Raw genomic sequence first — 12,282 nt, 5'->3', positions numbered from 1 at the left:
TGGGTCTAATAAACGAACGGTTGAATCATTTCAATCAAGTTTGTATGATGCAAGAGCTTTTTTTTTCCTAGAGTGCTACAAACAGTTAATATGTTTGTGCTAGTCAGTACCACATAACCATGTATGTGTAAATGTAACAGGACTTGATCTAAATGATGCAAAGCTAAACCTGCGAAAAAAAAGAAAGGGAAAAAAAAAAGGAACTGTCGCCCACAAATTTACCAGAGAGTTCGTCCACTGGTCACCAATCGTCAGAACAGTTCCATCACAGAGACATTCAATGCCCTCATTGAAAGCCGCCTCAATATCTGTACATAAACAACTTTGAGCAGCAGAACTCATTACAGTACCCATCCTCATCCTCATCCCCATCCCACCCTTGACCCATTTCGCACCTGTTCTGGTGCTAAAGTTGTAAGGCAATGCAAAATGCTATAAAAGTTTGAATTCACTGTTTCCTGGTATTTTTAGCAAACTTGATGGTTAGAAATCTTTGATCAATTTTTAGGGGAAGTCTAAAAATTGCTCTCATCAACCTCACTTTTGTCAGGTCAACCGTCCACGACCCTTAGATTTTTTAGAGTAGTTTTGACATGATAAGAGTTATTTTTCTATTTTTCTCTCGCTCTTTTTGTCGCAAAGCAAAGAGTGATACTCAAGATTGTTTCAATCGAATAGTTTCTTGTCGTACAATAGAACATTATTAAGAAGAGGATCCCACTTTCAACAAAACAACTAAAATTATGAACACATGAAAACATGCGGTAGAAAGCCTACTGAATATCTGAAAGTGTATTTTAAAGTTTTTGAGAGCAATTTCTTATATCTGCAAAAGTACATTTTTGGAAAGTTTTATGAATAAATTTTAGCTTGGCATTCTTGTATTTGTGCACTTGCTTGTAGTTAACATTAGTTTGCCTTGGACTTTCCTGTGTACTTCAAGATAAATTGCCCCCAGGTTGTATGCATGTATTGTTTGCTTGTTTATTCGTTTGTTTATATGTTTGTGTTTTTATTTGCTCGATTTTGAAAGTTTTTGCAGACAATTTTAAAGAACAGTAATTACGTGGTGGGAAATTTTATAACATACTTATAATATTTTGATTTGTTGCCTATCTACACAGAAGTCAAACCTTTGAAGCAGCTCAAGGAAAATGATGAACAGGCCCCAACTCCTTCCACAAGGACACCGCCGAAACCTTCAAGAAGGCCACCTGGAGCCATGGCTAGCCCCCTGCTCCTACCTGGTCTGGGTCAAATTGGGAAAGTCAAGTTGAAGGTATGAAATCAGTCAAGAGTAGTTACACAGGTTTTCAACTGAGGAGTGAAAGCCAGGTACAAACCAACAGTTAAATAGGACCAACCTTAGAAAACAGATTTAAAACCAAAGTCGCGAGTTTTTATCTGATCTTTTTAGTCCTCTGTGTGCACGAAGAGAAGACTTGAACAAGTCTAAAAGAATGGATCACAGAGCCAAGTGAAATTATTTTGAATTTCAATGTGTTGTTTTTTATTTGTTCTTGTGTATATTTTGGTATGTGAGAGTGTGGGGGGGGGGGAGTTGTGTTTGTGAGAAGGGGAAGATAAAGTGTTGTATGTAGCTTATTTGTTAATAAATCAAGAAAAAAATGTTGGACATTAGCTAGCCTGGTGCTGACATTGTCAATGACAGAAAGTGAGCTTAGGGAGGGAGGGGGGTGGGGGGAAATACCATAAAAACACCTGACAGAATTGCATTGCCATTGTAGATATTAAAACTTCCTACCAAGAAAGAAGAGTTTTTGTTGCTGTTTGTTGATTTTTTCCATCAATGACTACTCTACAATATGAATTAATTTTCATCCCTTGTTAATTGTCTTCACTTTGAACACACCAGCAAGTCTTAACATACATGCAGATATTTCTAGTTTAATCCTGTTTCCGATAGCTGAAAGAGAAAAGAAAAATGAAGGTAATATGAGTCTTTGTGATAAAAAATGTGGCTTGTAACTCTATTACTTACTATTACTGGTTGATGATAAAGCACAAAAAAAAATTGTTTTCCTTACATTAGTAAACATGGCTTGCTCTTCTCTCTTTTCCTTTGGACAGAAAACAACTCCAACTGAATCTGTTAGATCGACCCCAGCAACCAAGTCTCCTCCATTTGCTGCCACTAAACCTTTGAGGTCAGTACAAGGGCAAAGGGTGTTACCTATCCCTGTTAAGAGGCAGCCGGCACATTCCAAGGGTAAAGCCCCGATGCCCCCTGAGGGGAAGTCGTCGTCGTCATCATCATCTTCATCCATTCCCATCTTCTCATCGAAGTCCAGCTCAAAATCCCCGACAGAGGAGGTAGCCTCCCCTAGAGATGCAGTGGTCTCTTCTTCATCCAATAAGCAGCCATTGAGATCACCCAAAGAGACAGTGGTATCTCCCAGAGAGACACCGTCTGTACGTTCTCCTAAGGGACCTCTGGCATCCCCAAAGGAGACCCCATCCGTGACTTCTCCCAAGGAGCCCGTGCTATCACCAAAGGAAACTGCATTCAGGTTGCCCTCCACGACCGCTGCCAAGCCATCACCGAAGCCAAGGCCGAAACCTCTACCAAAGCCCCGCCCTCAAAGCCTATTTGGCGTTCCAAGCTCGACCGATCCGGCCGTCGCGAAGGATACCAAAATGAGCGGATCTTCCAAGGACGATCTCAACTCGGACATCTTGAAGAACAAATCAGACGACGCATCGGCGAAGGATCACAAGGGTCCGACTTCACCTCGCTGGTTGTCCGACAAGAATAAGAAGCTCCCACCCATCAAATCGTAAGTGTGTCGTCACAGAACGAGACTTCCCATTTTCTTGTCTTTTTTTATCCTGTTTCTTGCAAGTCGTTTTCTTTCTCCTACCAATTAGTCTTTTTCAGAGTCTGTGAACTTTTGAGTCAAGAACATTGTTTTAACGAGAAAGTTCATTTTGGATTACATCAGTGCTCCATACATACCTCTATCGTCAATGTTATCGGTAATGGGCGTCAGGGACAGTTTGTTTGTAATATTATACAACCCCAGTTTACTTCTCTCCTTATGACTGCTGATGTTTGCCACCCTAGTTTCGCCGCCCAACAACACTGCAAAGAATTTTGAATTTGTTGCCCAAAACAGCACAGTTACTGTCCTAATTGGATGATAAAATAATTTTGTATGTAAATTAAGTGAGGCCTAACTGTATTTGGACATTGAAATGTCTCAGCCTCTAGTTACACTTATTGATTTTCGTTTCTGAGAGTGGTACAGATATTCTCAAGTCATTGAACTCTGTTTGACACAAATTAGACATGTCTAGGGATTTTGTACCTGAACTAATAAAAATGGGGAGTCTTCTTAAATACTCATGCTGCTGTACAAGTCAAGGAAGGATGTGGTTCAAAGGTTATCTGAAAGGGTAGGATAGGATTCTTTTATAGTTTTTACTTAGTTTTACTTATTTTCTCATTCTTTTTGTATTTATCTCTTACTATTGTTTTATCCTATTTTCTGTTTTTGTGGCATAGTATATACTGACTTCATTTTCTCCATTGTTATTGGATTTGTTTAGTCTTTTAGGGTTATCTGTTTTTAAGATTTTTACCTCTTTCTTATGATTAACTTGGTTTCTTAATTTTCGTAAAGTTTTATACCTTTACTCTTTTAAGTTTGTACAGCGCCATAGCTTATGTTTTTACATTTATATGTGCGCTTTAGAAATGTTTAAATAATAATAATAATAACTTGAATATATATTACAGTATTCATAATCATAAATTGCGATTCAATTCAATTCAATTTCTTTATTCCAGTATAAATTATAAAATTTATAAATAGGACACAAAAATGATACATAAAAGACATAAACATGATTCTACTTATATACTCATGTAAGTGTTCTTGTAGTACAAATCTGATGAACAAAATGCATTAAATGTAACAATATAGTCCATATTATTCTGTTCACTTTCATGTGCCTCGTCTTTACTGCTGCTCTCTGAGCTAAAGTCTTGCATATTTAATATATTATCTATATATATGTTAATAAGCTTGGAGAAAGCCTGCTGCCTTGGGAAGTAACCGATAACACTTAATCAAAGTATATAATACTGGGTTGGGGTGCAGGGGGGGGGGGGGGGTTTCTAGCCAGTTACCAGCTTTAAATCACCTGCTAAATAGATGAAAATATAAATATCTCATCAATTGTACAGGACTTTACACTAGTTATATGAATAAATCTGTTAAGATGTGCAGTACACTAGTTATGTGTAACTTTCCATATCAAATTCAATTTCTTCCTATTCATTTGGACAAAAGTCTGTTTATTTATTTGTTCCATATTTATTTATTATTTTCACTGTTTTTATTCAATTTTTTTTTTTTTTATGATCACATTTGCACTTACAGGCCAGTTACGAAGACAAGCGACGAAGCCAAACCGAATCAGTTGCCAGAATGGAAACAAAAGTTACTGAAGAAGAAGAAGGATCAAGAGGCATTAGGTAAGAGTGGATACAGAAAAGAGGATCTCTCTCTCATGAACATTTTATTTAATTTAATATTATTTTACTTATTTATTTTATTTCATTTTATTTTATTTTATTTTATTTTATTTTATTTTATTTTATTTTATTTTATTTTATTTTATTTTATTTTATTTTATTTTATTTTATTTTATTTTATTTTATTTTATTTTATTTTATTTTATTTTATTTTATTTTTATTTATTTATTTATTTATTTTTTATTTATTTATTTATTTATTTATTATTTATTTATTTTTAATTTTTTAATTTTTTTTATTTATTATTATTTTTTTTTAATCATATATTCTCTCCTTTCTACCAATGAAGACTTTTGGATATAAAGATAACCCAACATAGAAGAATTGATTGTGCGTGTGTGTGTGTATGTGTCAAAAATAATTTCCACGACTAGTAAACTTTGCTTCAAAATACTGACAAGGGAATTTGCAATTCAAGGTGGCTATATATATATTTAATATGCTTTTGAAAGAAAAAAAAGGGTCTTTTAAAGTGGACTTTATACTTGCTTTATTAAATTCCTTCATTGATGCATGGAGTTGGTTTTTCTACCAATGCATATTTTCAACTCTCATTGAACTTTAATCTCCAGGTTTGAAAGCTTCATGCATGACTTTTGGACTTTTTGTTATAGATCTGCCATTCCAATATCAACAGTTTCAAGGGTAGTTTTGGAAGATGGGAGGAGGGGGGTGGGTGGGGGTGGAGGGAGGGAGGGAGGAACAAATGTTGAGGGTTTTGTTGGGGAAGCTCTCATAAGTGTGTGCTGTATATATCCAACATGTGAATTAGTAAAGAATTTCACGAGAAAGATAAAATAGTCAAAGAAAATGGGAAGATATGTATGTCAGAAAACATCATTGACAAATTAGTGGCAAAGTAGGAAGTCCAAAATTGTTGTATATTACAGGCAAGAAGGAAACAAACAAGGTTGTTGTTGTTGTGATAAGAACAATAGGTGGCCTGGTCAGGGGACCCAAGGTTCATGGCCGCGGTCCATGATGGACATACAGCTTTTCCATTTTCTGTTTGTGTTTCCAAAACTTAATGTGGGTTTGAGGGCAAGCATATGGTGCCCTGTGTGACCAAATGGTTCTAATCTGGCAATTTGAAGAAAACAAATTAAGGAAGCAAACTTAGGGAGAGGAAATGAAAAAAACAGAGAGATTTGAATTTAAAAAAAAGTGTTTACATTACTTGTCGATTGATATTTTGCAATGTTTAATAGAGATAACTGGAAATTGGGGAGGAATGCCTCCTTACCTTTAAAGAGCTGTAACATATATTTCTACATAATTCAATGCCTTTAGTATTCAAAACATTAACCTGTTCTTCTATCCATACCTTCAAAGCTTTTATCTTATCTTCTCCATTCGGTCTTATCTTTTGGTGAAAACGTGGGCGTGATATCCTACTCTGTACTCGACAGAAGACTCTTTTCTCTCTTTTTAAACTCAAACACACTGTTTTCTGCTAAACATGTTCACGATAATATGTTCTCATCTTTAGAGCCCGAACCAACTGAGGATGACTTGAGTAAGTTCAAAGGGTGCATGTTGCTTAATACTCACCCCCAATAGCATTTAACCAATCTAGTCATCATACATATTTGGCATTTGCAAACAATTTTGGTGCTGGTATTGTGCATGGCATGGAGAGCTCATAACCCTGTTTGTATCATGACCGTGTTTATTATAACGTGTATATCTTGTAAACCATCGGTAAAGGTATTATGTATTCTTGTTTTCCTTCCAAAAAAACCCTGATGTATCAGTCTTTATATTGTATTTCTGTCCATTGTAAATTTTTCACCTTGTCTGTAATTCCTGTCCCCATATGAACAGTTCCCTGACATATTTACACTTAACGGGTACAGAGGATCCTGTGTAACAATGTCCACGGTGTCAGCTGAGCTGTTGGTAGTGGTCTTACTAGTAAACTGTTAATTCATTTACCAACCATTAATTCATTGATTTTTTTGTCATCACTCCTTCCGACCAGCGATGAAAAAAACAGGCGAGTTGGTGGGGAGGGACATTCCCATGTACCTTACAGACTTGAAAATATAAACTGACTTCCCTTCTCACATGTACCTATATCTATTCCACTAATGCACTGTTGCTATACCATCCTTATTGAGTCAGGTGGTGACCCTAACTCGTTGACACGGTCCACTTCCCCCTCCCCCCTCCCCCATTTTCACACAATCCCTTAACGTATGGTGAAGAGTCTTTTCGGTATCGACATTTGTTGTCCAGATAATTCTCGCTTACACCATCAGACCTCATTCTGTGTCACAAAAATACGTGAATTCATCTCCGTAGCATTTTTTTCAGACAGTTTTGTCGGTACCTATTCCCTAGGTCTGTCTATTTGTCAAGATTGTATGCTTTTCCTCTTTGGTAGGTAGGGTTTCACCCACGCTGTTGAAAATGATTTTCTTGCTGTGCTTGTTATAATCTAGTGATATCAGCAAAATGCATATTTAAAGTGAATTTTATCAAAATCAAACTTTTCCTAGCTCCTTTCATATCATCAAATGCTAGGTGTATAGGTTGACCTTTGACATGGCATTATAATTTATTATTATAGCACTATTATTATGGCACTATTATCCATTGCAACAATTTATTCAAACTTTAAACTGTGTCATACAGTAATAAGAACGGCAGTAACATGTTCCTTTCAAAGCCTTGGCAACACGAAACCTATAAAAATTGATCATGATATGATATTATGAAAGTGATAAGAATTGAAACAGAATGCCTCGACAATTGACTTTTTACTGGGGACTGCCGACCAAGCATCTTTCACAATCCGCCAATTTCCTGTAAAGACAGTCAGAGTAGTTGCGCATTCTTCTGCTTGTATCAAAATAAAAGAAAATTGTTAGCAAACTCCTTATCCACTAGAGAGCCTGTGTAGGAGAATGTGCAAAAGTAAGTTGGCCTGACGTTTCGATCCTAGCAGGATCTTCTTCAAAGGCTGAATGACAAGTAACAGTAACAGAAGGGACAAAAACATGCACAGAATACAGACAGGTTAATGAGCATGGTGTGCACAAAGAGATAGATGTAAGGGGATTAGTAGACAAGGGGTGGAGGGAAGAAAGAAAGAAACCAACAGGGGAAGAGGAGAGGTAGGAGATAAACAGTGGAGGGACAAAAGACGATTAAGGGAATGGGGTAGGGAATAAACTGGAGAAGGACAAAGACACCATGCTCATTAACCTGTCTGTATTCTGTGCGTGTTTTTGTCTCTTCTGTTACTGTTACTTGTCATTTAGCCTCTGAAGAAGATCCTGCCAGGATCGAAACATCAGGCCAACTTACTTTTACACATTCTTCTGCATGTCATAAGTAAGATTCTACCCGAGGACCCTGCGACCAAATATTCCACGATCTTTTCCATCAGTGTAATAGTTTTGTAACACACCCATTAAATTTTGACATTGGCAATAGCGATAGGAAGTTTCTAGAAATGTTGTAAGGTTTTTTTATACAGAGATTGCATAGTGACCTTTGTTTATCATTAATACCCACATTAGGCCTTGCATGCATATATCATATTGGTCACAACGAAAAACAACATATATTAGTCAGTGAAATTGCCATAATGGCAGTACAAAGCAAATTTGTTAAGGATTTTTTGGTGGCTGTCCGTCGCATAAGCAGGCCATACAATTCGGTTGTCCAAACAGCCAATTTTGATTGTCCAAATTTTTATTGCAAACTAACAATGACTAATATGTTTACTGTAGGAGAGGTGTGTAGGTTTGGTGAATAGAAATACCAGATTTGGAGATCAATACCAACTTATCATATAACCTACTTGGGGATATTTAATTACAATCTGAATTTGATATAAACAACTAAGTCTTCCATTGAACTTCTAGTGCTGATTTTTGGTCCTCAGAACAGAAATTTGGTTATTTGGGATTACCGTAAATAATTTGCCCCTGCAGTAACTGTCTTCAGTCCCCACTCCACTCGCTTCTCCCAGTTTAAAAGTTGGTGATTGCATCACCATTGCTTGGGGGAGGGGGAGGGGGAATAAAATGAACAGCAACTGAATGAAGCTATGATTCCTCCCCATATGTAAGGTTGACTTTGCTTGAGCACTTCAATATTTTTGATGCAATGTGCTTGCATTTTCTATTTCTAACCTGCATGTTGTTAGCGGCATATTGAGCTATTTGTCAACAGAGCCAAATTTACCTTTCTTGTTCAAACCCATTTAACATAAACTTACCCCGGCTTTTCTACCTACTGTTACAAGTGAAGTAACATCTCTGCTTGTCAACCTAATGCTTGCCTCTTAATATTAAAACTGGATTTGAATTTGAGTGTGGACTTTGGAGCATTGGAGTGAAAAGAAAAGATATTGGTATTTTTAGGTTGTTACAGTTTGTGTGGTAACAAGTTTATATATATATGCCATTGCAGCAACATGACATTGGGTGTTGACTGTGGTACAAATTGCTAGATTGCAGGAAAATAGTTTATTTCATGAGAGCCCAAATCTTCACAGTGATGATGATGGTGTTGAGTGAGATCGCTTCACCACCATCGGTCGGGGTCAAATGGTAAGGTATAGGGGCTCATACATGGTGGTCTGGAGAGCAAGAAGTAGGGGTAACAACATAAACATGTATGGCCTCTGCAAATCTCCCGTCGCTTGTGGGAAAGATAAAGGTTGAAGCAGACACATTCAAACAATTTCATATCTTAAGCAGTTTCATCTGAGAACACCCTCTGTACATGTGGGCCAATCCATAAACAAGGAAGGGGGGGGATAACAGTTTACACATCCCTGTTAGACTGTGTCAATCATGGAATCATAATATTTGTAAATGTTAGTTCCTCTTATATTAAACACATTAACATGTAACACAAATGAAAGGTATCTGAGCACAATAGAACTTCATTCTATACAGGATGGTTGTTCATACCAAATTGTTACTGTTTTTAATTAAAATAGACAACCTAATTTGTTCTTTGTGTAATGAGGGGGGGGGGAAGGGGGCACCAAAAGCATCACAAAATTTAACCCCTCACTTTTTATGAAAAGATCCTTGTGGACTTTGCCTTTTTTGTGATATTCAATCCCTTGTGTGTTGTTTTCGTCCAGTGTATACATATTCATCAGGCAGTGACCTAATAATTGCTTGTTGAGAAATGTCTGTCATAAACAGTAAGTACTCATGTTTATATGACAGATTGTAATTGATTTAGTATAATGTAAAGGAATTTAGTAACCTATTTAAGCATGACTCTCGTATGAAATAAATGAACGGGGGGTTTGTTGAATTTAAATTTACCAATTACATTTATTGAAGTTTATTCCCTTTCCTGCTTCCCCTTCCTTCTATCTCTTTCATTCAAACGACTTTAAACCCACGTTTTCGTTTTCTACTGTTAATGCGTGTGCCTACTATCTGTACATCTGTGTCTCGTCTATTTGACTATGCAAAGTAGCTTCTTGCATATAAATTGTGATGTAACATCTCCCATTTGCATGAGCAAATATCGACTACACATATATGTAGTATACTGCATTTTATACCACCCAGAAAACAGTTTACTGTGTTTTAGAAAGATTTAGTCTTTCATAAATCAATATCAATTGTCACTTTGGCCCCAGCCTACCATGCATTTACAGTACATAAATCTAGGCCTAACCTAATTTGCATGTAAGATACTAGGTCAAGGTGCTGTCAGAGTCATCAAGAGATTAGGATAATGACCAGCTTAATGTGTACCTTGTTGACTCAGAGGGAAATATCTTTTAACAATTGTAAAGAACATGCGCTACTGCGCTAGTATTATTCCCTGTTCCAAAATCAAGACCAAAACCATTTGACATTTATTTGTAAAATTTCATTGCCTTGTGTATAAATGCTAGCAGCTTCTTTTCAGTATTGTAGTTTTGGTCTTGTGTAGTTACACTGAGTGTGCTCATTCCTTCCAACCAAGGGTGGTTTTTAATAATACATGTGTAGTCATAGAGGTAACTAAGATATGTTATAGAAGTCTCTCGTGAAGGTACAGTGAACCCCAGTTTGTTTCCTCGTGATCATCGTGTTTACTCGTCGAATAATCAACAAGCGTTTCCGATGTACCGCCTCATATCGAGGATAATATGAAACATCTGATTAATCAATACTTACGAGTTAGCAAACCTTCCTGTCTCCCTAACGCTAATGGAATTGTACATATTTTCAAAAGCCAGGACTGAGTTTAAAAAAAGAATTATAATAGAAAAGATTGTTAGGATTACGGAAGGGTGAAGGGTACTTGTGTTAATAAATGGAAGCAAAGTTTCCTGTTCGTGATGGAATGAGCCTGTATAAAGTGCAAGCATGCGATGCAGATTGATCGTGTGTAATAATGAAAGATCCGTCTTTGATCTTTTCTTTCATTTCGTTTTTTAAAGAGTTTAGCCGTCTGTGTTCAAGGGAGGTTTAAAGGGGAGCAATCAGTATCTTCTAATATGCAAGATGGGATCCAAAATGGTCACCCACTACAAAATTTTATCTACCATTTCCCAGTACTTGTCAAGGTGACCATGTAATTATATGAAACATTTGTGTCAATATGCTGATTCATTCCATAGCTGACGACCTGGCCAATCATTCACAGATGGCCAATTCGGACTGTGAAAGATATATGCAAATTACCGTGGCAACCGAATTAAATTATAAGGTTAATTGTGATATTTCTGGTCTGGATAGTAACTCATTTGAATATTCCAAATTCCTTCATGGTCAATGATTTATTGGTCCTTTTTCAATATTTATTTTATTTAAAATTATTCTGAAATAGCTTTAGAGTTTAGACCTGTGTGTTTAAGAAACTAAGAGGTCAATTATAGAACTGTAAAAGACTTGTGGCAAACAGAATATTTGTTGTGTATCCGAATTCTAAACAAATGAGAACAGCTATTATGTAAATTATAGTTAACTTTTGAAAGCAGTCATTGGCTGCTAAAATTCCTTGATGGTTCGAAAAAATAAGGATAGCATTCACTTGTGGATTTCTGTTGATACTGTTCATTCCATTTCCGATGCACTACAAATGCACATATAACAAAAATGGAAGAAAAGTGACAAAATCGCTCACTTTTGTCAATAAGCTAAAAAAAAAAAAAAACTTTTTGCTATTGTTTGGGATGAAAATGTTAAAATTAATTAAAAGCTCTTCTTATTTAAAATTCAGTCAGTGAGCACTCGTTTATCAATCTAGGATGCAATATTTGACACATGAATTTGTAATACTCTACAGTTTTTTTTGCACATAGAACAAAAATGGAAGAAAAGTGACAAAATTGCTCACTTTGTCGTTAAGCTAAAAAAAAAAAATCTTTTTGCTATTTTTTGGGATGAAAATGTTAAAATTAATTAAAAGCCCTTTTATTTAAAATTCGGTCAGGAAGCACTCCATATGTTGTATTTAAGTTTTTATCAAACCAGGATGCAATTATTTGACACATTAATTTGTAATACTTCTACAGTTTTTTTTATTGCACATTGAACAAAAATGGAAGAAAAGTGACAAAATTGCTCACTTTGTCATTAAGCTGAAAAAAAATCTTTTTGCTAATTTTGGGTATGAAAATATAAAATTTAATTAAAAGCTCTTTTTATTTAAAATTCGGTGAGGAAACACTCCATATGTTGTATTTTATTTTTTTAGCAATCCAGGGTGCAAATATTGGACACATTAATTTTTAATACTTCTA

General features: G+C 35.9%; 1 protein-coding gene across 7 annotated transcripts in view; it reads left to right on the top strand.

The window, feature by feature from the left end:
* LOC139981066 (uncharacterized) overlaps window positions 1-12,282 on the top strand; it is a 79,287-nt gene that overhangs the window by 52,978 nt on the left and 14,027 nt on the right. For 6 of the 7 annotated variants that reach the window (XM_071993220.1, XM_071993216.1, XM_071993217.1 and 3 more), the window contains 4 exons: window positions 1,125-1,279; window positions 2,092-2,798; window positions 4,407-4,501; window positions 6,052-6,078. In XM_071993220.1, coding sequence (XP_071849321.1) covers window positions 1,125-1,279; window positions 2,092-2,798; window positions 4,407-4,501; window positions 6,052-6,078 — 984 coding nt within the window. The remainder of the gene's footprint in view (window positions 1-1,124; window positions 1,280-2,091; window positions 2,799-4,406; window positions 4,502-6,051; window positions 6,079-12,282) is intronic. The other variant, XM_071993218.1, reaches the window with a different exon arrangement.

This window comes from Apostichopus japonicus, chromosome 15 (assembly GCF_037975245.1).
Source record: "Apostichopus japonicus isolate 1M-3 chromosome 15, ASM3797524v1, whole genome shotgun sequence".
NCBI classification, from domain to species: Eukaryota; Metazoa; Echinodermata; class Holothuroidea; order Aspidochirotida; family Stichopodidae; genus Apostichopus; species Apostichopus japonicus.
The sequence above is the reverse complement of the archived record's forward strand: the minus strand, read 5'-3'. Positions and strand labels throughout refer to the sequence as shown.